The sequence below is a fragment of the Castor canadensis genome, chromosome 16 (genome assembly GCF_047511655.1).
Source record: "Castor canadensis chromosome 16, mCasCan1.hap1v2, whole genome shotgun sequence".
NCBI classification, from domain to species: domain Eukaryota; kingdom Metazoa; phylum Chordata; class Mammalia; order Rodentia; family Castoridae; genus Castor; species Castor canadensis.
In genome coordinates, this window is record NC_133401.1 from 76418630 (window position 1) to 76443516 (window position 24887).

The window sequence follows — 24887 nt, forward strand, 5'->3', positions numbered from 1 at the left end:
GGCCTTTTACAACAGAAAAAGCGTTTTCTTGTCTATCAGTCTTATTTACCTTTCGATCAGAGTAGATCAGTCACTACTGGTGAGTGACGTTTTGCCAACCAGGGAACCGAAAGAGAAGCCGGCCGAGAAGGAGCTAGGAGCGCCTCTGGATGGCAAGTTCACAGGAAGATGAAATTAAAACAGTGGGAACATGGTGTCCTTCTGCGCCATGCTCCTCCTCTTCCCTTTCCTCTGTGGTGCTGGGGATGGAGCCCAGACAAGCCGACTTTCAAATAAGCAAAGGATTAAATAGACATTTCTTCAAACAAGGTTAAAAATGGCCAGTAAGAGGCCAGAGGCATGGCTCAAGTAGGAGAGGGCCTGCCCCGTAAACCCGAAAAAATAAAAGAGGACAGTAAGCACACAAAAACATGCTCAACATTACTAATTATTAGGGTAACACAAATCAAAACCACAGTTAAGACCAGATGTGGTGGTGTACACCTGTAATCCCAACATTTAGAAGGCTGAGACAGGAGGATTGCGAGTTTGAGGCCAGCCTATAGAGTAAAACTGTCTTGAAAAAACGAAAACCCAAACCAAAGCTAGTAAGACACTAACATACACTAACTGGGATCTCTCTCTCTCTCTCTCTCATACGTGTGTGCGTGTGTACACACATACAATATATATACACAAACTCAAGATAAACAAGTGTGGGTGAGGATGGGGGAGCTGGAACCCTCATAAGGGGGAAGCTACCTGGGGACAAGCTTGGCAGGTCCTCAGATACATTAAGCACACAGTCGCCACGTGACCTGCAATTCCAGTCCTGGGAGAAATGCAAACACGACAGCACAAAGCCGAGTCCACATCACGGAAGCATTATTTAGATTAACCCCCTCTGAGGCTCCCCAAACGACGAAAGGACACAGTGTCATATATCCCCATATTGAAACGTAGCCCATGTAACCAGCGCCTCACCTCAAAAACAAGCTGGTTAAAAAAAACCCATTTGTGCTGGGCGCCTGTAATCCTAGCTACTTGGGAGGCTGAGATTGGGAGGGTCATAGTTGGAGGCCAGCCAGGCAAGTAGTTTCTGAGCCCTAGCTCCAAAATAACCAGAGTGAAATGCACCAGAGGTGTGGCTCAAGCAGTAGAGCACCTGCTTTGCAAGTGTGAAGTCCTGGCTTCAAACCCCAGTCCCACTAAAAACCAACCAAACAAAAACAACCACTTGTAAAAAGCCACACGACGGGTAACTTAGTGAAATGTCTGGGACAGGCGATCTATACAAGCAGAACGCAGATTAGTGGTTTTGGGGGGATGAGGTAGGAGCTGATGGGAGTAACTGCTAATGGGAACGGGGTTTCTTCAGAGTGGTTCTGAGAGTAAAAGATAATGGTGACAGATGTACAACTCTGTGAATAGAGGAACAGCACTGAACTGCACACCCTGAAACATGAATTGTATGTATAAGAAGGATCACATCTCAATAAAACTGTTTAAAAAAGAAGTAAGGTAGACATTCCCCACACTTATGGAGCCTATGGTCTGAAAGAGAAACAGCCAGCAATCCACAATAAGGCATCAGGCCAGTGGCTCACGCCTGTAATCCCAGCTACTCAGGAGGCAGAGCCTTGTTTTGAAGCCAGTTGGGACAAGAAGTTAGTGAGTTCCCTCAATCAGACGTAGTGGTGCACGCCTGTGATCTCAGCCATGCAGGAGGTGGAGGCAGAAGGATCACAGTCCAAGGCTGACCCTGGGCAAAATTGCAAGACCCTATCAGAAAAATAACTAAAGCAAAAAAAAGACTGGGGTGAGGTTCAAGTGGTAGAGCACCTGCCTAGCAAATGCAAGGCCCCGAGTGAAAAACCCCAGTATCACCAAAGAAATAAAAGTAAGGCAGTGATAGAATTCCAAGCTCTGATGAGTGCTACAAAGGAAGTCCAGAGGTGCATGAGAACCCCTCTTTCCTGAGGGCCGGAAGTGAAACTTGGCTCTGGGCTGACATTTCACACTGTGACTCCTCCTCCCCTGGCCCGGCCCAGAGGCCCAAGGCCCAGAGGCCAGAGGCCAGGGCTCAGCTACCTTTGCAGCCCTAGGGCTTCCCCTCCTGACACCTCTAACTGAAGAAACTAAGTTTGCAAGATTCCTCTCACCCCAAGGCTTTATTGAACTGGATCTGAGACCAGAAGACCTTCATGTTTCCTTTTCTAGTCTTGCTATGTAGCCCAGGACTGACCGCAGACCTCCATCTTCCTGCCTCTACTTCTTGAGTGCTGGGATTACAGGCACGCACCACCACACCCCACTCAACATTTTATTTTTGAAATTATGGAGATCTTTCACCTCTGGCTTAATCTTAAGGGAAAGACCTGCCGTCTTGAATGTTGCTCGTCCTCGCTGTTGGATAGATTTTGTTCCACTTTTGCCCATCTCTGCTTCATCAGCACCCAAGTGTGATTGTGAGAGTTGGGTCTCCAATAACTAACTGCTGAAGAAAGGAGTGAACTGCAGGTGTGGGACATGGAAAAGGAGAAATAAAGTCAAGTTCCCCCCCTCCTCTCCTACTCCCTTCCCCTGTTTCTTTCTTTCGTGGTACTAGGGGCTATAGAGTCAAGTTTTTCATTCCTCTCTCTCCCCTCCTTCCCTTCCTTTGTGTTTAGACAGTCTTGCCACAGCCTGGCCTGGAACTCACCACTCTCCCGCCTCCACCTCCGAAGTGCTAGGAGTACAGGTGTGCACCAGCATGCAAGGCTTGACAGGGTGTCTAGGAATTCACCCGTGAAGCTATAGGAAGGGTTCTGTGCAGGACGAGCAACATCTGCAAAGCCATAGGTGTCCCACCTGGGTCACCTCCAGCGGCTGGAACAGCCGGGCAGGGCCACAGCTTTCCTGGATGCCTGCTAGGATATCTGCCCTGTCCTGAGGGCAATGGGGAGCCATGGAAAGGCTTAGAGCAGGGCCTCCACCTGGTCTGAGAATTCTTCCATGGAGATCTCTTGGGAGACCCCCCTGCCACCCCGGACTAAGGCCAGTAGAAGCAGCTGCTGTGGGGACCACGGCTCCCCCGCCACCCACACACACACAACAGCGTCCCCACCCTCCAACAGCCCTGATGAGCCTGCAGGCCGCTTGGACGCTCCCTCCAAGCTCAGGCCTTTATGGAGGAGAAGCAATCACAATTACAGGTCCTTGGCGTCTGGCAGGCCGCAGCTGCCGGAAGCTAGCCTTTGCCAAGTGACCTTCGGCCGAGCCAGGCTACCCTCATCAGGGCTGTTCACTGCCCCAAAACACAAGTCAGATCTGCACCATCCTGACTTTCCCACTCAACTCAGCCAAGCAGCACCTTCTGGTTCCTTCCTTGTGCCTCGGAGGAGACGAGAGTTCAAAGCACACCATACACATCGTATGGGTGTCCGCTGCCTTGAGCAGATGCTCAAAGGAACATAAAAGAAAAAGAGTAAGGCCACCAGGTGAGGCAGCCACACAAGTGCAGAGGGCGTGAGCAGGTGAGGCCTTCTAGAAAAGGCTGGGTTATCAAAGCTAACCAGATGTTTCTCCTCCCTGCTTCTGTTAGTTACTCAAACACTAGCTTAAGTGTCACTTTGTAAGCAAGGCCTTTCCCTCACCTCCCCGTCATTCCAAATCAGGTTCTCTTTTTTCTTTTTGGTGGACCTGGGGTTTGAACTTAGGGCTTTGCGTTCTCAAAGCAGGTGCTCTACTGCTTGAGCCACACCTCCAGTCCATTTTGCTTTGGTTGGAAATGGGGTCTCTTGAACTATTTATCTGGACTGGCCTCACACAGTGATCCTTCGGATCTCAGCCTCCCAAGTAGCTAGGATTACAGGCATAAGCCATCGGTGTTCAGCTGTCTGAATCATGTGCCTCTTAATTCTTTCTCAAGCCTATTGTTCATGGCCCAAGTCTGCCTTATTTGTGTGTCTCTTCCTGCTAAGTTGCAGACTCCAGCAAAACGGGCCAGGTGTTGCGCACACACTATTCGCCCAATGCCCAGTGTGATGAGTGCCACACAGGTAGATGTCTACAAATATGTGTTGAATAAAAAATGAATTAACACAAGGTGGTCACTCCTTGGAACAATCAGTGTCCCTAGCCCTGAATGTGGTGAAGCAACTCGAGCCAGGCTGGGAACTTGGGCAGTTCTGGGTTCGACTCTTAGCTCCACTGCTTTTTAACCTTGGCCACGTGAATTCTGGCTTGCAGCTGAGAAGGGGCCGGGGCTGCACCTACTTCAGCAGCTCAGCAACCCTGGAGACTCCAAGGCTCTGGTGCTCTCAAAAGAAGCTGCTGGAGTAGAGCCAAATGAAGCATTGTGGACAGCTGGGGCCTCTGCCAGGAAAGGGAAGGGCAGCTGTCAGTCAGCGTCACTCTGCAGGGCCCCCAAACGACTGGAATTAGTGGCACTGGCTTCTTCCTGTCCCCTGGAGAAGGGAGCTCTTGGGCACATGAGCACCAGTGTGGGGCTCCAACACGCCTGTCCTGGGAGCCCAGCTGGTTATTCCACTATCCCAATTAGGGAAGGCCTCCATGATAACGCCTGCACTGAGTCTCTGCATTCCTCCCCAGCTCTCCTGACCTCAGGCCGCTCAAGGCCACAGTGGCTCCAGTGCAGGAAGCAGCCCCTCTGTGAGTGGCCTGGATTCCAGAAACAAAAGAGCAGTCGGCCAGGCAGCCTGTAAAGCACTCTGCAGATTAGGCAGGAAGTCAGCAAGCAGCTCTGATGGGTGGGTGGCAGGAACAGGGCCAGGCAGGGTGACCTTCCCCGTAGCAGCAGGCTTGGCAGGGCCAGGGCAGTGTCCATGTGGCCAGCAGCAAGGCCATGGGAGGGGAAAGGAAAAGCGACAGAGGGATGGAGGGCTGGAAGGAGGGATGGAAGGATGGAAGGAGGGATGGAAGGAGGGATGGCCAGTCCTCCCTCCCCAGCTGCTGCCTTTTATCACCTGAGCCACAGAGGAGAGCCCATCTGCTACAGGTACATCCAGAGACAAGCAGATGGAGACATGGGACACACGGCCACAGCTGAGGCCAGGAACAAAACCAATCCACCTTGCTTGCTTTCAGTATAGCAGTTTACTTTTTGAATAAAAAAATATTCACTTTCCTATGGGCTGGGGGGAAAAAAAACCAACAGAAAAAACACACACCAAAACGTTCACAGTGGTTATCTGCGTGAGGTGGGGGAGGGGTGCGCTGAAATTTTGCATGGTGTTTGTTTTCATGCTTTTGGACATTGTCTGAATTTTTTTTTAATTACACTGTTATTGAAAGTGATTAGATTTCTAGTTTGAAAAAAATGGAGGAAGGACCATATATCCCTGTAGTAAGGTTGGGCTCAAAATTTTTTTCCCAAAGACTTTGTGGCAACGTCAAATCATCCCTTTAAAAAAAAAAAAAACCCCTCTTGCTGGTGGAGTGGCTCAAAACAGTAGAGCACTTACCTAGCAAGCATGAGGCCCTGGGTTCAAACCCCAGTACTGCCAAAAAAGAAATGATCATTTAGAATCCCTTACTCAGCGATTGAGACCACAGGACCAACAACTGCTTCCTTTCCACCCTCCTCTTCAGGGAGCCTTGGGAATATTTTCCATGGCTGTATAGTATGTCACTGCAAGTTTGTGCCCTGGGTTCAGAAACCCTGATTTTGTCATATCCTTTTTTTTTTTTGGTGGTACTAGGGTTTGAACTCAGGGCCTTGTGTTTTGTAGGCAGAGGTACCCTACCACTTGAGCCATGCCGCAAGCCCTCACAAACCCTGATTCTGGATACGGGGGTTGTTCCTCTTCCTTCAGGTCTCTGTCCTCCCTCCCCTGTTTTTTCAGGGGCTTTTCCCCATCAGCAGTAAGTGCTTATGAAAGTGTTTACTTGTTTTAACTGTCCTCCCTCCCAACCCACACAATGGGACCCTCTGTGCCGCCACACAGCAAGGGCTGAATGAGTGAACATAGGTGTGAGTACGTGAGGGGAGCATGGGGGGGGTGCCTCCCTCAGTTGGGCTGTGGTCTTCTATGCCTGCATTCTTCCTTGGTTACCCAATGGGGGGTAGCCCTGTGAGTGGGAGCCCTACTGCGACATGTGAGCCAGCATCTCTGAGACTGGAGGAGCCACACACAGGAGAGGGGTGGCAGTGGTGTCAAGACAGGCCTGACTTCCTTGGGAAACCACGGTCCTGGCTGCCTAGCTGGACCTGAGGGTGAGGGGCCAAGGATGCATGAGTCACAAGCTACAAAAAGTCCCAAACCAAGCTACATGCACAGGCAGCAGGGCTGTGTGGACAGGTGTGCAACAATTCCAGGTAGGTGTCTGGTCCCCTCTGCAGCCCCTCCCCCACAGAGGCTCTGACCTTTGCCAAGTAGCAAACACTTGGGTACCTGCTGGGCCCAGATGTGCAGAGTGTGGGAAGCCCCACGTGGTGACACATGAAATGATGGCAGACTGCCAATGGACCTACCTGCCACCGCTTTGGGCCAGTGGGGGGGAAGATGCAGCTCACTTTCGACAGCACGCAGGCTGAGGCAAACCTCGTGGGTGTCTGAAGGTCAAGGTCACTGCTCAAGTTCAGCCAGTCACCCCGGTTTCTCCCACTAGGGGAGGAAGGGAAGTCCCAATTTTAACCACTTGGGTCCCTCAGCTGCACATTTTCTTCTAACTGCCTTGCAGTCCGCTCCTTGTTGTTATCATGACCTTCCATCCTAGTGAAGTCTAAAAAGTGCTCTCTGCTGTTCCAACCCGATCCTCCCTACACCAGGGACTTATCATGTCATTCACTTACTCTTCCAGCCCTTCCTCCCTACCAGACAGGCGACATCACAAAGGCAAGGACTTGGCTCCTCTTATTCAGCCATGGGATCCCATATCTGGTGTAAGAGAGCTGCTCAATAATCACCCAAATCCCCACATTCTGACAATGGCAAATATTACTAAAAGGTTGTACTCCAGTGGCTCACGTCTGTAATCCTAGCTACTTGGGAGGCTGAGACCAGGAGGATCATGGTTTGAGGCCAGCCAGGCAGAGTCTGAGACCCCATCTTGAAAATAACCACAGCAAAACAGACTGGAGATTGGCTCAAGGAGAGCGCCTGCCTAGCTAGCAAGGGAGAAGCCCTGATTCAAACCCCAGTCCCACTAAAAAGACAAAAACAAACAAAACGCTAGAGGACATGAAAAGGTGATTTGTTCTTGACCTCAGGTTGTTCACAGCTATTCTTCAGCCAGCAATGAATACCAGGGGGGAGGTACAAGAAACTGGGGAGGTACAGCCCAGGGAAAGAGAAAGCACTTCCTTGCTCAAGAGTGGAAAGGAAAGGTGCCTCAGTCTACCACCCAATAGCAACAGATGCCAGGGAGCAAGAGGTCAGTGTTTACAGGACTGGGAGCCTCAGCAAGAATCACACACTGGTACACCAAGCAGCCATGGCAAAGGCAAGGTTTCCCAATGCATGTTCCAAGGCACACCCCTCCTGAGACATGCTTCTTGAAGAAAGGGGTTCTACGGGCCATAGTTTGGAAAACACTGCATACCCCATCTCTCCTTCCAATAAGGAATTATATTTTAGCCCAGTAGAGGCCCTGGGACATTTGTTCAGCAAAAACCTTACACAGATTTGGGAAATAATGGGTTAAATTTATTTACTCACAGGGTCACCCCGCCTCCTTTTGGGGGGGCAGAGTAACATCCCAGAAAGCTTGTTCTGGAGAACAGTGCTTTGGGGTCCTGGCTGCCAGGCACTGCACGCTGGGGTGGGGTGGGTGGGGGAACTCCAGGGCAGCTGTGAGGCGAGACTGGTAAAAATCCTTGGCTTGGGGCCTAGTAATTTGATGATTCTAAGCCCAGAGACTTCCAGAAAAGATCACTGAGATTAAAAACCGAAGCTTCCACCTGCCAAACTCCCCTGGTAATAATTTCCCCTGCCAGGACATAAGGAACCTAGGAGAAGCCCACAGAGGCTACAGAAGCCAGCGGGGGAGCCGGGATAGCTGAGGGCTGGGTGCCTGGCCTAGAGCCGTGGACAGGGCAGGGACTGGTCCCCATCTCACATGTAACATATGTACTGTATGCACTAAACTTTTGGCAGGGGGCTGGCCGGTGTGGCTCAAGTGGTAGAGCACCTGCCTAACAGGCACAAGGCCCTGAGTTCAAACTCCAGTATTTCAAAAAACCAACAACAAAAAGACCTTTTTGCATCTCCTAGCCCTCTGTAAGCACAGACCAGCTTCCCTAGCAGAAACTCTCTGTGGCTGCCCGGTAAACTGAGGCATGTGCCACCCTAAAAAAGGAAGCACCAAGCCTTCTCCTTCTCTGTACTTCCTCCAGGGCTTCATATGCATTTGGGATTACTTATGATGACAGATAATTTTATACAGCCTTCAGAGACATACAGATATGTCCACATCCATCCAGATCGAGACTTAAAAATATATCATGTGAAGGCTTATGCATTTACCATAGCAAGATGTGAAGAGACACCATGGCAACCAAGGTGACCGACAGGAAGTAGAGACTTGCAATCTCAAGAGAACAAGAAAGGGGAGGGGGAGGGGCTCTTCAGAGGCCTCAGGACTGGACAGTGGTGGCCTAGGAGGCCCAGCCCCCGCCCCCTCCCCCACACACACCCTGCTCCACTGATTGCTTCATAAAGCTTGAGGAGGCATTTTCGGTAAAGCTGAGCTCCTTTGCCAGACACTGTTTCAACATTTCAAAGCTAACCAGGCCAGCAAGATCCCCTGCTGCTGAAGTTGGGCCTAAGCTTCCTCGCAGCAGAGTGAGAGGGCACATCTGTCACTGGCCCGTCAGAGGCCTCAGCAAACACGGGTCAGCTCCACACACCTCCTCATGCCTGGGAGCCAGAGCAGAGCTGCACCAGGCTCAGGTACAGCCATGGCATCCAACAATGACCCCTCACCCCTCGCTGGTCCCCACCCATGCCTCCGAGCCTCCAAATACCCCACGGACAACACTCAGAATTTTATGTCCTCCCCACCCCATTTCTCCACTTCAGCTGTTTTCCTGATCCCTCTCATACCTCCTGGACAGGGGACACCCCTCATTCTCCCATGCCCTTGTTATCCAGGGGGCAGGTCGTGCTGTGCTCCTACTTCCCTGCTGGTTTTTGTCTCTTTTCTCCCTGGGTTACCATTCTTGGCTGTTTCTTTCTTCTTCCCTCTCTCCCTCCTTCCTTCCTTCTCTCTCTCTCCCCCTTCTGTCATGGAGCTAGTGACTGAATCCAAGGTCTTGCATGTGCACAGCAAGGCTCTACCACCCCAGCCCAGTGTACCACTCTTAAACTGTGGCCTCCCAAGCACTCACTGTCCACTTCCAGCTCCTGTCCCATCTCCAGAGACCCTCTTGTGGCTTCTCCTAGGTACCTTGACCCTAACATGAAGCCCCAAATGGGTCAGTGGGGTAACCTCTGTCCCTCCTCCCAGCTGAGGCTCAGCTCCCCCTCCCATCTACAGTCCACGGTTTCCCAAATGGTGACCAGTTGATCCCATGCATCAGAATCTCTTGGAGACTGCTTTAAAAATAGAGGCTTCTCCCTTTACAGGTGAAATAACGTCCCCTCAAAATCCATGTCTACCCGGAACTTCAGAATGTAGCCTATTTGGAAAGAGGGTCTTTACAGACACAATCAAGTAATAATAAAGTCACAATGGCTATGATAGGCCCCAAGACAATGACAGGTGTCCCTAAAAAGAAGAGAATAGAGGGACACAGATGCAGAGGGAAAACAAGGTCCAGAGAGAGCTGGAGGAGAAGGCCTTGTGAACCTGCAGGGAGGGATGGCAGTGATGCCAGGGAGCCCATGGACCATGGGCAGCCCCCTGAAGCTAGGGGAGGTGAGGGAGCACGGCCTGCTGATGCCTTCATCTTTTAGCCTCTAGAACCACAAGGGAACACATTCCTGCTGTTTCAAGCCCCCTAGTTGGCAGTGTTTTGTTACAGCAGCCCTAGGACTCTCGTGTACCCCCAGTTCCTGATTCACTCAATGAGACTTCCTGGGAAGAAGCTGTGCTCTTCCTAGGCTTTGAAAGTATGAGTCTGATGCCCAGTGACCAGCTCTACAAAAGTAAAGGACTACTTTGTTCAAAACAGCTAGTACCAGTAGCACACACCTGTAATCCTTGCCACTCAGGAGGCAGAGATCAGGAGGATCGCAGTTTGAAGCCAGTCCAGGCAAACAGTTCATGAGACCCTATCTTGAAAACACCCATGACAAAAAAGGGCTGGTGGAGTGGCTCAAGGTATAGGCCCTGAGTTCAAACTCCAGTACCACAAACAAACAAACAAGCAAAAACAAAACCAAAAAACCATGATGACTGGGTGTAGTGGTTCACACCTGTCCAGCTACTTGGGAGGCCAAGACTGGGAGGATCTCAGATTGAGGCCAGCCCAGACAAAAAATCACTAAGACCCAACCTCAACCAACAAGCTGAGAGTAGTGATACACACCTTTCATCCCAGCTACAAGAAAGGTGTAGGTAGGAGGATCCCAGTCCAAGGCTGGCCCTGTGCAAAAAAAAGTGAGATCCTAAGAAAAGGGCTGGTGGAGTGGCTCAAGTGGTAGAGCACCTGCCTAGCAAGTGCAAAGTCCTGAGTTCAAACCCCAGTACCGCAAAAAACAAAACAAACAACCCGTGATGGTTCCCACAATGCTTGGCGTACAGATGGCTGCTAAGACAAAAGCCCCATGTGACAGAATGAACGGCACTGATATTCTGCGGCTGTGAGGCCTCGTCAGTACTTGTCATTGGTCCTTTTTCTTTGCAAAGCAGCTTTCAAATCAAATGAGATAATGTGCACAAGGCATTCAGAAGTTTCCGGCACCTCCAATCAACACAACTCCTGTCAGTTAGTGGGCAGTGTGTCCTTCCACAGTGCTAGGTACTAACAGTTTCCTTCTGGGTTCTCCAAGAATGATGCTCCTTGTGAAAAATGCTGATATCCTAGCTACAAAGTTACTTCAAGTCCCCACCCTTCCTTCCTGGGCTGGTTGAGACCCCACTGCCCTGCTAACCAGGGTCCATTTGGAGCGGGCCCCTTCTCCACGTCCTGCAGCTCTGCACACACTCTCTGGATAAGCTAAAAACTTCCAGGAGCTCAGTGTCCCCAATGCCAACAGTCCAGTCCATCTCCCTGCCCCGCCCCTGGACTCTCCAGGCTAGCCCTGGCAGTGCTCACATACTGTCACCTGGCTGTCCCAGGCTGCACTTGGCCTTGGTAGGCAAACTTCCTCTCCTCCCTTATCAGCCTCCACACATCCCTCAAACTTGTGTCCTCCTTAAAGCTTCAGAATTCCCAGGTAACAGATCTCAGCAGTTCGGTAGTGACTATTGGTTTCAGCTGTGGGGTCAGGCTGCCTACTAGCTGTGTGGTCTTGGGTAGGTCTTTCAACTCTCTTATTTTGGCATGCCCCATCTGTAAAATGGGGATAATGAATGGACCCTCGAGAAGGAGATGCCTGAGGATTTAGCTCACGGACGGGAACGCCGGCTCTTAGCACATGGCAAAGATGCATGCCAAGGCAGACCGCCATCACTGGCTATTGTGACTATTAATAAATGGTTGTAATGGTTGTACGTGACAGTCCCAGGGCCAGGTTTGGGTCATGGTTTCTCCTGGGGCTGCATCAAACAACTGCAGATGAAGTTCTGTGGCGGGTGGTAAGAGCCAGCCAAGCCCAGATGGACCAAGGGAATCACCTAGAACTCTGCTTTCCTGACTCAAAGCTAGCAGCAGAGCTTACTAGGGCTGCTTGACCTCCTTCCTCTTGACCAGAATGCTGACTCTCCCTCCCCTTCCAGAAGCAAGCCTCCAGGGAGGCCCCTGACACCTGGGAAGAATGGCTCCAATACGCCTGACTTCACAGCCAATCTTTTTTTTTGTTTTTTGTTTTTCAGTATCGGGGTTTGAACTCAGGGCCTTCACCTTGAGCCACTCCACCAGCCCCCTTTTTTGTGATGGGTTTTTTTGAGACAGGGACTCAAGAACTATTTGCCTGGGCTGACTCAGAACCGCGATCCTCCTGATCTCTGCCTCCTGAGCAGCTGGGATTACAGGCGTGAGCCACCAGCACACAGCCTTCACAGCCAATCTTAAAAGTCACCATGAGAGCCTGGCATGGTGGTGCACTTGGCGGGGGCTGAGACAGGAGGACTGCAAATTCAAGGTCAACCTAAGAAAGAGGGATCCTGTCCCTTCAACAAAACACAAACAACAAAAACCTCATGAGAAATAAACTCTGAAGTCTTAAGGGATAATGTGGTGTTATTTCTACAACTTGGTTCAGGAAAAAAAATGTGTAAATACAAAAAAAAAAAGGGGGAGCATGGTAATAAAGCAAATGATGTAAATGTTCATGAAATTACGCACTAGGCTTGCAACTCTTCTCTAAGTCTGAAATGGTGTCAACACCGAAAGTCAGCAGGAATGGAGAGGCTGATTGCAACTCCGAGCTGGCAGCTTTGCACCGCTAACCCCACCCCCTCGCGTCACTCGGTGGCTGCCCCGTGCCAGCTGGCTGGGGGAGTCCAGGTTACACCACCACTTCCAGGTGGCACTGCAATCCCTCGGCTTCGTGTGTGTTGACTAAGGCAAGACTCTGGGGACAGCAGATGGCAAGGTCTGGAGGCTCCGATTTTCCACGCCATAGGCAGCAGGGCTATATACTTAAGCCCTTGCAGGCTGTTTCTCTCCCAGCATGAGGCAGTTATGGCTAGCTGTGCTACCTGTCCGAGCAGGTCTGCAACAGGGAAGTCCAGGAAGGGGATGTGTGGGCTGCGATGCACAGATTGCACTGCACTGTTGTGATGGGGGGCCTTGTGCAAACTTGACTCTGTTCAGAACAGGGGAGGATGAAGCACCTGCCTTCCCAGGCTCAATAGCTAGAGAGGGAGCCAAAGCCACATGGGAAACGGTAGAAAGAAGTAGGTGTGTTAGGACAGATGTGCCACGGGCTGAAGGAACGGGAGGGCAGACTGAGGGCTCACCCTTGACCTTGGAGGGCCAAGGACCAGGGACAGCTTGCTGAGGAAGTGACTTTGTGTCTAAAGCCAGAGAACAAGTCAGTAAAGCACATTACAGTCTCTTGGGAGTAGATGTATAAACCAAACTGATTACAGAAAACCCACGTTAATGAGCCCAAGGAGGAAGGAACAGGGCAAGAGAGAACACAGGACACTTATCAGGAGAAATGTACCGGCTTCTCTGAAATACAATGGCAAGAAAGAAGATTTTAAGGGGCTGGGCGCTGGTGGCTCACGCCTGTAATCCTAGCTACTCCAGATGCAAAGATCAGGAGGACTGCGGTTTTGAAGCCAGCCACGGGTAAATAGTTCTCGAGCCCCCTATTTCACAATATCCAACACAAAATAGGGCTGACGCTGTGACTCAAGTGGTAAGAACACCTGCCTAGCAGGTGTGAGGCCTATTACCATTAAAAAAAAAAAAAAAGAACTTTATGTATGTATTTTGGGGGGGCACTGGGGTTTGAACTCAGGGCCTCACACTTGCTAGGCAGGTGCTCTATCACTTGAGCCACTCAGTCAGCCCTGTTTTTGTGATGGGTTTTTTTTTGAGGTAGGGTCTCAAGAACTATTTTCCTGACCTGGCTTCAAACCTCGATCCTCCTGATCTCTGCCTCCTGAGTAGCTGGGGTTACAGGTTTGAGCTACTGGCGCCTAGAATGGGCAACAGAAGATATTAGTGAATTACTGGTAATTCTGTTAGGTGTGATACAGTGGCACAGTTACGCTTTCTAAAGAGCCTTTATCCGTTAGCAGACATTTCTGGGTAGAATGACACTCTGTCTGCAGAGCAGACAGACAGACACTAAAGGCGAGTGGTGGGCAAAGAGGGGATCATGCCACCATTCCCTGTCTCTGCTTAACCTCTACACTATGTAAAAAAGTTAAGAGAAAGTCACTCGTTATCCCCAAAGAGTCAGAGGTGCTCTGAACTGTTGGGAGTTTTTAGTGCCATCCTGCAGGACAAGGCCATCTGCATGTCATATCTAACGGTGCCACCACACTTCAGTGTACAGATGGACCACAGTGTGACGATGCCCTTCTGATGGGCACTAAACTTCTTCCCAACTTTGCCTTGGAATGTCTGAATGTCCAATTCCGATCCTTCTGTTCTGTAGGACGCCCTTCCCTCCTTGACTGCCCCTAGCCCGGCCATCCAAGTCATCCGATGACCACTTCCAGACTAAGTAGCTGGCAGTGTAGTTAAGATGTCCCTATCACACAATGTCCACGCTCTGGAACCACCTGCAAGGAACCCTCTACAGAAGGACAATTCAGATTGTGCCTCCAGTGGATTCAGTCACCAAGTGACTACCAAGCTGAGGTTAAGAGGAGGTTTCTAAGCAGGTCCCCTCGGCAGGATTCATTCAGTCCGGCAAGGGTCTCAGACAGGGGTCCACTATGGAGAAAGCTTGGAGAGCACCCCTTCCCTTGCCTTTCCATCCCCCCTCTGTGTTTCTGGTCTTTTAAATCACAGTCAATGAGGCAGGGCTTTTAGCCAATCCAAATGGCTCCATTTTTTTTCTTTCTTTTTTTGGTGGGACTGGGGTTTGAACTCAGGGCTTTGCGTTTGAAAAGGGGGTGTTCTACTGCTTGAGCCACACCTCCAGTCCATTTTCCTCTGGCTACTTTGGAGATGCATGTCCCTTAAGCTGTTCAGTCTGGCCTCGAACTGCACTCCTTCTGATCTCTGTCTCCTAAGTGGCTAAGATTGCAGACACGAGCCACCAGTGCCCAGCTTCAGTCGCCCTATTTTTTAAAAGATTGCATCCAGGTTCGCAAGAGCAGTGGGAATTCTGCCATGCCTCCAGGGAATTTATTAAGTGGTGACACGCAAGGTTCTTAAAATCAATACTATGTGAGCAGCAATTCCATGTTAGGAATTTATTCCCACAGACAGACAGAAAGACAGGATCACCAGCACAGTGCTATCTATGTAAAATCAACTGGTACAAAGAAACCGTCCATCAGGCATTCGATCGGGAATAGGTGAACAAATTGTGTTAGGCACATGCAGTCAGAATCCGAAGACTGCTGCGAGACCGAACAGCATGGATGAGTCTCAAAAGCATTATGTTACGTTAAAACAAAACAAAACACAACAAAAAAGGCAGGTGCGAAGGGGTACAGACCTGGACTGGGTGTGGTTCACGCGGTAGAGCACTTGCCTAGTAAACGTGAGGCCCTGAGGTCAAGCTCCAGAACTGTGGAAAGGGACACACACGGATAACTCCATGTATGTCACACACTAGATGAGACATGCTTAATGGACAGCCAAAGATCAGTGGCGGGGGGAAGGCAGGACAGGGTGAGTGAGGAGGGGACAGGGAGCTTTCCAGGTTGATCTATCTTGATCATGGTGGTAGTGACATGACTATACATTTGTCAAAACTCACTGTACACTGTGAACTGTATGCACACTTGATCTGTACATTACACTACATGCAAATTACACTGTAATTTTTTTAAAAAATGAATAAACCGTTCCACCTAAACATACAACAAGGATATGAGCTAGTCCAATCATGGGGCCTCCATGAAATAAAATGTTGTGCATGAAGTTGGACAACACTTGAGGACTCAGGCCAGGTGTGGTGGTACACACCTGTAATTCCAGCACTTGAAGCAGGAGGACTGAGAGTTCAGGCCAGTCTCGAACTTTTCTTGAGAACTTGTCTCAAAGTAAAAGAGAGACAGAGAGAGAGAAAGTTAAGGACATAGAAAGCTACATAGCACATGCAATTAAGGAAATAAATTTATAATGAATATATCCTAATAAAAAATTTTATAATAAAAAAAGACTTCCATGGGGGAAAAAAGGAAATAATTTTAATTACAGAAAATAATAAAATGTAGCTATTTGGATAAAAATTAACCAAAAATATTCTATTCATTTACTCAACACAGATACAAATTTACAGAGTGTTTACTACCTACTATTACTGTTCCAACGAACAGAGACCAAAACATATTTTCTGCTCATGGAACTCAGGTTTTGTGGTTTCATACACTTAGAGCCGAGTACCAGTGGCTCACACCTGTAATCCTAGCTACTTGGGAGGCTGAGATCAGGAGGATCGAGGTTTGTTGGAGGCCAGCCCTGGCAAATAGTTAGTGAGCACCTATCTCCAAAATAACCAGAGCAAAAAATGGACTGGAGGTGTGACTCAAGCGGGAGAGCGCCTGCTCTGAAAGTGGGAAGCCCCTCCAATAAAAACCAGTTTATTAAAATGCACACACTACAATAATTAAATGATAAAGTTTGCAAATTACACCATTAGGAATTGGACATTCAGACATTCTAAGGCAAAGTTGGGAAGTTTAGTGCCCATCAGAAGGGCACTGTCACACTGTGGTCCATCTGTACGCTAAAGTGTGGTGGCACCATTAGATATGACATGCAGATGGCCTTGTCCTGCAGGAGGAGCAGGACACAATTTATGCAGAGAATAACTCTTGGATTTTTTTGGTGTTTTCTTTTTGTTGTTAACAGTACTGGGATTTGAACTCAGGGCCTCACGCTTGCTAGGCTGGTGCTCTCCCACTTGAGCCACTTTGCCAGCCCTATGCAGAGAACAGAAGTTACGATCAGTTGTGCCTGTGGGGGAGGGAACGTGGGGCCAGGGACAGAAGGAAGTCTTTTCATCAGGTACCCTTTTACACAGCGTGGCCTTTTCTTACCATGTTCATGAATTATTTATCCTAAATAAATACAATCAATTATCTAATTTTTTGCTAGCATCCAATGATGTGGACAGCTGTATATGGGAAAGAACAAAATGTTTTAGAATAGTTCCTATTTTTACTAAAAATAATTCTAACATAAAAGTGCCTTGCGATGACACACTTACAAAGGAACTAAGAACATTTACCAAAGGTCCATAAAGATGACACCCAAGTGGTGAGGGAAGTGACTTTCTTCTGTTTGCTTCTATTTATTCTTTGCACTTTCCTAAAGAGAAAATACTGTGTGTGTGTTGTGTGTGACGTGTGTGCAGTGACATGTGTGCACATGTGTATGTTGTGTGATGTGTGCACAGTGCATGTGTTGTGTGTGATGTGTGTGCGCAGTGCATGTGTTGTGTGTGATGTGTGTGCGCAGTGCATGTGTTGTAGGTGATGCATGTGCATGTGTTCACATGTGTATGTGTTGTGTGATGTGTGCACACGTGTACATGTGTTGTGCGATGTGTGTGTGTGTGTACAGTGCATGCGTTGTGTGATGTGTGTGATGTGTGTGTGCATGTGTTGTGTGATGTGCACACACGTGCATGTGTTGTGTGATGTGTGCATGTGTGCGCAGTCCATGTGTTGTGTGTGCGGGTGTGCATATGTGTATGCACACGTGTGTGAGGTGACACACACTGTCACCCCTTCTGCCAGGTGCTCACACACACTAGAGAATCACGGGCTGCACTCCCTTTACCCAAGGGGCTGAGTGATTCAGGAAGACAAAGAACGAGTCAAGAGCAAAGGCACGGGGCCAGCTCCCAGCCTTAAATGCCCTCCTCTCACTTAGAGGGCACAGGCTTCCCCAGCCAAGTCCTTCCCCTCCCCATCCCACGCTCGGGAGGCCCGGAGGGTGACAAAGTGTCCACATCCTCATTTTCTCCAGGGCACCTGGGGGAGGCAGGTGCTACAGATGGAAGGACACCTTCAAAGATGAGTCTCTGGCTCCCACACAGAAGGTGCCCTGAGATGGGTTTCCACTCTGTGTGCACACCCTAGTACTGTGCACACGCTAAGACCTGAAGGACTCAAGTGACAACTGGTTCGGTTGTGCAATATCCTCATTTAAAATACAAGTGAGGTTTTGCAGTCAGGGAGCCCCAAAGCCGGACACCATTTTGCAAGCCATCTTACCCAGCCCTGCTCTCCCCACCCCACCCCCAGCCCCATGTGCAGTTTTCCATCATACTTCTAGGTCCATCCTCAATCCTGTCCACACTGCCTGGGGCAGTTCCCGACACCTGAGCAGTCTGGACCGCAGGAACTCCTGCCTTGCCCTTCACCTCCAGGAAGGGTCTTAATTGAAGTGTTGTCAAGACCAACACTTGGGTTTGAAAGGCTGAAGTACACACACCGGATCTAAGCTGACAGACGCATCCCATCAACCGTGTTTGGGATGTCTTCTGGTTGACAGATTTGGGGGTGTCTCACAGTGTGGGTGCGGGAAAGACAATGAAAAACCATCTGGGGGACTTGGCAAATTTCTGAGCATGGACTGGGGTCATATCTTTCTAAGGAGACAGGTGCTTGGGCTGCAGTTGGGAAAAGAGAGGAACTGAAGAGAAAGGGTGAGAAAAAATATCCATGTGGAACGAGAGAAATAAAAGGGTGTGTGGATGCCAGACTCCTGTGGCTCACGCCTGTAATCCTAGCTACTCAGGAGGCAGCGATCAGGAGGATAAAGGTTTGAAGACAACTGGGCAAATAGTTCATGAGCCCCTCCCTCAAAAAAATCCATCACAAAAAAAGGGCTGGTGTAGACCCTGAGGTCAAACCTCAGTACTGAAAAAAAAAAAAATGTGTGGGCTTCAGTAGTCACTAGAAAATGACAGTTTTAACTTGGGGCCAAGATGGAGCGATCACTCAGCTGTCAAGAGTTCAGGGAAGAAGTAGGACATGGCTCAAGTCATGTAGCCCCAAGTTCAAATCCCAGTGCCACCAAAAATAAAAAATAAGGGAAGAGAAGGAGGCCCCAAGGTGTCCCCTTCCCTGACAAATGAGGACAGCCCACTACATCCAACCCAAGAACAGGCAATGGCAGAGGCCAACTCACTTCAAGGTGAGATGCACCCCCTGCACACACAGGTGAGGCCCCAGGCACCGCCAGGACCAAACAGGGAGGTTGTGGTCTGGCAACAGCCCTTTCTAGTGCCCAGTGCCAAGCCAGCATCCACAGCTGCTAACTGTCCCAGGGCAGCATACCTCTGGGAGATCACTGTAAAACAAACTGAAACCCAAAAGCCTATGGAGTCATGGGTGACTAAGCTTCAACTTTTCCCTGTCTTGTACGTCTTTAAAATGTTTTTCCAAATGAATTCATATCCAAGCTTGGATACAATCACGTTTGATATCAAGACAGTTATACTCTGTGCCTCGTAGTTCCCCACCTGTAAAATGGGCTGAATTCCAGCACTGGGGCAAGGATGGGGAACAAATGAGGTAATATATGGTACGATGCGGGCACACTGTGTGAAATAAAAACTGCCACCACAAACATTACTATCACTAATGAAATTTTCCTTATTGCTGTTTTGGAAGATACTTGTGTAAGTGCAGTCATTGGTGAGACTTTATCAGTCCCTGGTTCAAGAAACACGGTATCACCCTGCTCAGGGGGCCATGCAAAAGCTTCAGGAAGTGGGAGGAATGTATCAGATGGCTGGCTGATCTGCAGATCTCAAACCCTAAGGCATCACGTGACTCCCAGCCCTGAAGACAGTGAGCACCTGGCACCCAGGAAGAGGAGGAGACTCTAGCCCGCAGGCTCCCCAAAGCCCAGGAAGACAAAGCTACCAGGTCAAGTCAAGCAGGGCTTGTCCACGTCCACACAGCTCTTGGTATCCTGCTCCTCTCCCAGTCCTCCCCAAATCCCTACAATCAGAAAGCCTCCCATCCACCCAGGCAGGCTTACATCACAGTGGTGAGGGCCTTAACCTCGTCTTTGCTTCACAACGTCATTCTTCCTCCTAGCTGGAGAGTGCAGACTACGAAAATGAGCAGACAGAATTTTGAGTACACAAAATTCGGGAAGAAAGTTGAACTTCCGGACAGGGGCCTGGGTGGGATTGCTTGGGTTTCTGTTACCTGGGCTCAACCTATCTTTATTTTCCTAAGTTCCTGCACTGTACTTTGTTCCATGAAGGGAACCCGCCCTTGTCCTTGGGGGTAATTGTTTTCCTAAGCCTCCGCCCAGTATTACCTGAGAGGCGAATACACAGGTGTCTAGGAACCTGGGTAGGCATCCTCCACCTGGCCTGGCACAACAGCCAACATCGTGGACTACCCTGGCTCAGCCAGGAGGGACCTCTGGAAGATACTGAGGGCCAATGTCAGGTCCCCGGGAACCATTTCTGCACGACCACTAGACATGCCCCCAGAGAGACCAGTCTGGGCCTGGGTCCTCCCTCTGGGCTCGCTGTGTGTCTAGGCCTGCATCAGGTGACACTCTGGGATCCCGAGGTCCTTCTGTACAGACCCTGGCCTGTGAATGCCAAGGTACAAGCCACAGTGTGCCTAACACAGTCTAGGGGGCAGGACGAGTTGCTAGACAAGTGGCAAAGACTGTGAAAGAAGAAAGTGCAAAGTTGCCAGGACCAGGACACATGGCTGGGAGGACAGAAGCTTGAAGGACAGGGAAGGTGACCCTCAGGCTGAGTGCTGCCTTTTCATGGACTCCATCCCAAGCACCCCAAAGTTGCCTGAACTTGTGATTCGTGGATTTAAAACTCTGCATTAATTTTAAACTTAAGTGGATGCATCTTTCTGGAAAAAAGTTGGCTTTGCGTTTTAACCTGGATATTCAAGGTGGCACACACTTGGTTATCAGAAAAACGTCAGTCATAGTCCCTCCGTGTCCATGTGCACTACTGTCTCCCATTCAGGGTAGAAGGTCAAGGGCAGTGGGGTAGCAAGTGAGAAACACGACTCCTTTGTACCAGCCGGTGCCCCCTCTCCACAGAAGGTCACGAGGGGTGGAGTCAAAGGGAGGCAGGCTCTAGGTGACCTTCTACAGCAGCCACAGGGCCAGGAAGGACAAGAAAAGGGGAAATTGAAGAGCCTGGCATGGGATAAGTGTGGCCTGGAAAAAGCGAAGGCAGAGGTTGCTCTAGAGCCATTTGGACTACACTCTGGCAAGCTGCCATGTGTCTTTCTGGGCTCACCCATGGCCGGTCCACTGGTAACCATGAGGTGACAGTGCCCTTCTTACAAGGATCACCCATTGCATCTGTGGACCTTGTCCCATGGCGAGTGGTCATAAACCCAAGCCTTACCCTGAGTGCACACTATGTAAAGGGGTTCACACAGTGGAAAGGCAGGACACCTGCCACACACCTACCACGACACTCTCCCAGTCCTTACGGTGCTCCCTCTCCATTTTTCTGTTCCTGTAAGACATCACTCCCAGTTCACAGAAGACAGTCAAGACTGACTTAGTCACTCTGCTTTTTTTGTCTGTTTGTTTTGTTTTGCAGCACTGGAGTTTGAACTCAGGGCCTTCACCTTGAGCCACTCCATCAGCTCTTTTTTGTGATGGTTTTTTTTTAAGATCGATAAGAGTCTCACTAACTATTTTCCCAGGCTGGCTTCAAGCCATGATCCTCCTGATCTCTGCTTCCTGAGTAGCTAGGATTACAGGCGTGAGCCACTGGTGCCTGGCTTATTCATTCTTCTTGTCATTCCATATATTTGGGGGGAGCTTCTGCTCTAGGCACTGAGGCCCCAGAACTGAACAACAAAGACACAGATCTATTCTCAAAGAGCAAATATTCTACTGTGTGTGTGTGTGGCGGGGGGGGGGGGGGGGGGGGGCGGGTTAGGGGAAGACAGCAACTTAAAAGCAAATAATTTCAGTTGCTGATAAATTCTATTTGAAAAAAACACAGTGATTTGACAGAGTGATATGGAGGGGTAAGTAACAGACTTTAGGGCAACTATGCTGCAGACTGAGAAGCACAGACTCCAAACAGAAAAGCTGGTGCAAAGGCCCTGAGGTACAAACAAGCTCAACCTAAGCAGCAAGGAGGTTGGTGTGGCTCAAGAGCAATGAAGTGTGGGGAGGGGACAAGGGCCAGATTGTGCCTGGTATTCCAGGCAGTGGTGTGGACTAGGAATTTACTGTTAAGTGTAACAGGATGTCACGGAAAGTCTTTAAGCAAGGAAGTGACACAATCTAAATGCTGGACATTTCAGGAGGTGTAGACCACAGGAGCCAGAGTTAGAAAAGTTAAGTCGGTGCCTCAGGGTTTCACAGCCTTTATACTTTACATTCATTTGCATGTTACACACTGTATTCGGGGGCCTGCCTAGACTGACATCTGACAAAGTGGGGCTCCCCCTGCCTCCCCAATCTCAGCTTTGCCTCCTGCATTGGTCATCTGAGGACGTGGTTCTAACAGCATCCCAGTTACACAGCATGGATGGAACCATGCTTTGCGCTTGCTGGCAGCACTCAGCAGCTGAGTGACCGTGTGCCGGGCCCTGTAAGGTTCTGCAGTGACAGAAATGCATCATCAGAGCAGACGTTCAATGAAACATTACCCTGTCTGGAAACGCTAAGGGGTCCCTGGGTTCCCTCTCCTCAGCACTTCTCCGAAAACTCCTGATTAAGCCAGATTTTCTTAGGAAATCCCTCCTTCTTTGAAAAGGGAAAGGAAACACAGGAGAAAAACAACCAGCAGTATCTGAGGAGATAGATGTTATAATCAAAGGAACTGAGATTTGCCCTAATAAGACCAACCTCAAGTCAGCGGGGGCCCTGGTTATCAATACCTGAGCGAGTTCTGTTTTTAATCTTTAAAACAGGGACTAACAGGTCTCCCTCAGAGGTGGAGTGGCTCAAGTGGTAGAGCACCTGCCAAGTAAGCATGAGGCCCTGAGTTCAAACCCCAGTATGGCCCAAAATTAAATAAAATAAAAACCAAAAGCAAACAAAACCAAACAGAGAAAGACTCTGGGGCCTTCAGAGAGAGCTGCTCCAGCCAACACCTCGATCTTGAACCTTTAACTCCCAGAGCTACAAGGGAATATATTTCCCTGCTTGGAGCCCTCCAGCTTGTGGTACATTGTCATGGCCACCCCAGGACACCCACCCTCTCTATTCCACAGTGGTTCCTCAAACCACCCTTTCCAGCCTCTGCCCAGGCACAGGAAGAAAGACACACAGCCTAGTCACCTGGGCTCTTCCCCTGCTTCACCTGCCCATCAGCAATTTCCCCCAGGGGAGGAGAGCAGGGATCCATTTCAGCTGTCCCCACCTTCTGCCACAGGAGGCAAACTGGCAGGGGAGTTTTTGTTTTCTCCTCAGCCCTCCAGTTTGCAGCCTCTGTCAATTACATTGGTGTTTCTTACATTTTGATCATTCAGTTCCATTAAATATACGCGTGCGTATGTACGGACGCATTCGGCACCCTCAACTACTCCCAGGAACCTAACTTTTCTTCACAAGTTACTACTTTTACATAAACAGGTTTATTCTAGGCACCTGCTCTACCACTGAGCCACACCCCCAATCTAATAAGCTTATTTTAAAAGGAACTGTTACGTCATTATCACGATAAACGGGAAACCAGCATCATTTATGCAGAACTTGCTATGAATACACATACAGGTCTGAATTGCACACTGAAATGCAATTATTTTTTAAAGGCCGATTCAAGCAATCTCGGGTGGCAGTACCACGGGAAATACTGCCTTGGCCGTACAATATGGTGACCAGCTCCGTTAGCAGGCGGCGGGAGGTCTGGGCTCCTAATTAGAGAAACCGAGTTCAAGTTCTCCAACCTCTCCCCTCTCCCCCCGGACGCTCCCCCACCCCCACATACACTTGACGCTAAAGGACAGGAGCAAAGAAAGGCACCGGGAGTTCCAAGTTCCCACGCGGGGCGGCGTGAGGACACGGAATCTAGGGCGAAAGAGGCTTTTACACACCCGGCCTTGCGGGTGACACTGGCGGGGAGGGACTGACCTTCTCGCGCAGGGTGCAGTGGACGTCCGAGGCGACGCGCCCTTCCCACCACGGCTCGTCCATCCTCGCCACCGCAGCGCCGCGATCCGAGGCTACCGGGCTCTCAGGGCGCACCCTGCGGGGACACGGGGCAACTTTAGTGGCAGGAGCGCCCCGGCACCCCCGCCCCCGGCACCCCAATCCTCGCTCCCTCCCCGTCCAGGGCCGGGCGCCCCCTCCAGCCTCGTTCGCTCGGAGGAGCTGGCGGTCGCCTCCCGTCCTGGGAAGCCCGCGATGCGCCCTCCCCTCTGCGCGCCGGACCCGCGGCGACCCGGAGCTGAGCAACAACTTGCAGAATGATCATCTTCCCTTTTGCAAAAGTTACAGCGAAAAGTTGCTAGCTCGCCCGAGGCTGAGGCTCCGGCGGCGGCGGCGGCCACCAGCTCGCTGTCCCCAACTCCTCCCCCGCCGCCCAGCCTTTGTCCTGCTCCCACATCCTGCCCTCGAGCCGGCCCGAAACTCACGCATCCCTCTCCGGGCGTGGGGGGCCACGGATGGCAGGGCCTTCCCCGGGTGGTGTTCGCACGCGGCTGGACCCTCGGTCCCCCCAGCCGCCCCCCCCCGCCCCCGGCGCTCGGTGTCCCCCACTGTCGCCTCCGCTGCCCGGCTGGCCCGGCCGCCGCCGCACCCCTGCGTGCGCTCGGGTCCCGCCGCGGCTTGCAGCTCCGGTCCGCCGGGGGCCTCCCTCCCTCGCTGGGGGAATTGGGGGCCGGGCCTCGCGCATGCGCCGCCCGCGCCCTGCGCCCCGCGGGGCTGGGGGCTGGGAATTGGAGTCTTTCTTTCCCCCAGCGCTCGCGGTGCTTCCTGCTCGCTCCTCTCCCTCGCCTGCGCCGGGTGCTTCCTTTCGCCTTCACCCAAACTTGCTGGGGGTGTGTGGCTGGGCACCCCGCGATCAGGCGCGGGGACGCGGCGCCACCTGCGCGCACCACGCGTGGAACGCGCGGACGCCCCCAGAAAGTTCTCCCGCCCACGTGCGCTGCTCCGGCCAACCTGCGCGGGGCCGTCTGCTTTTGCCCTCTTTCTTTTTAACTTTTAAACGTGTCGGGTGGTGGGGAGGTAGATTTCCAAACGACAGTTCCCGCAAAAGAGCTAGAGAAGCCAGTCTTGGGTATCCAGGACGTTGTAAAGG

The 24887-nt window shown here is 50.7% G+C and overlaps 1 protein-coding gene across 3 annotated transcripts in view; it reads right to left on the minus strand.

Annotated features, from left to right (window-relative positions):
- Positions 1–24397, minus strand: part of Ccnjl (cyclin J like) — a 46958-nt gene extending 22561 nt beyond the window's left edge. For 2 of the 3 annotated variants that reach the window (XR_012442620.1, XM_074057676.1), the window contains exons 1-2: positions 24223–24397; positions 23720–23834 (exon numbers count right to left, since the gene is read on the minus strand). Coding sequence is in view for 1 of the 3 variants with exons in the window: in XM_074057676.1 (XP_073913777.1) it covers positions 23720–23782 (63 nt within the window). In the remaining 2 variants the exon portion in view is untranslated. Of the gene's footprint in view, positions 1–49; positions 666–23719; positions 23835–24222 lie in introns of those variants that run through there. The other variant, XM_074057677.1, reaches the window with a different exon arrangement.
- Positions 24398–24887: the final 490 nt, after the last annotated feature.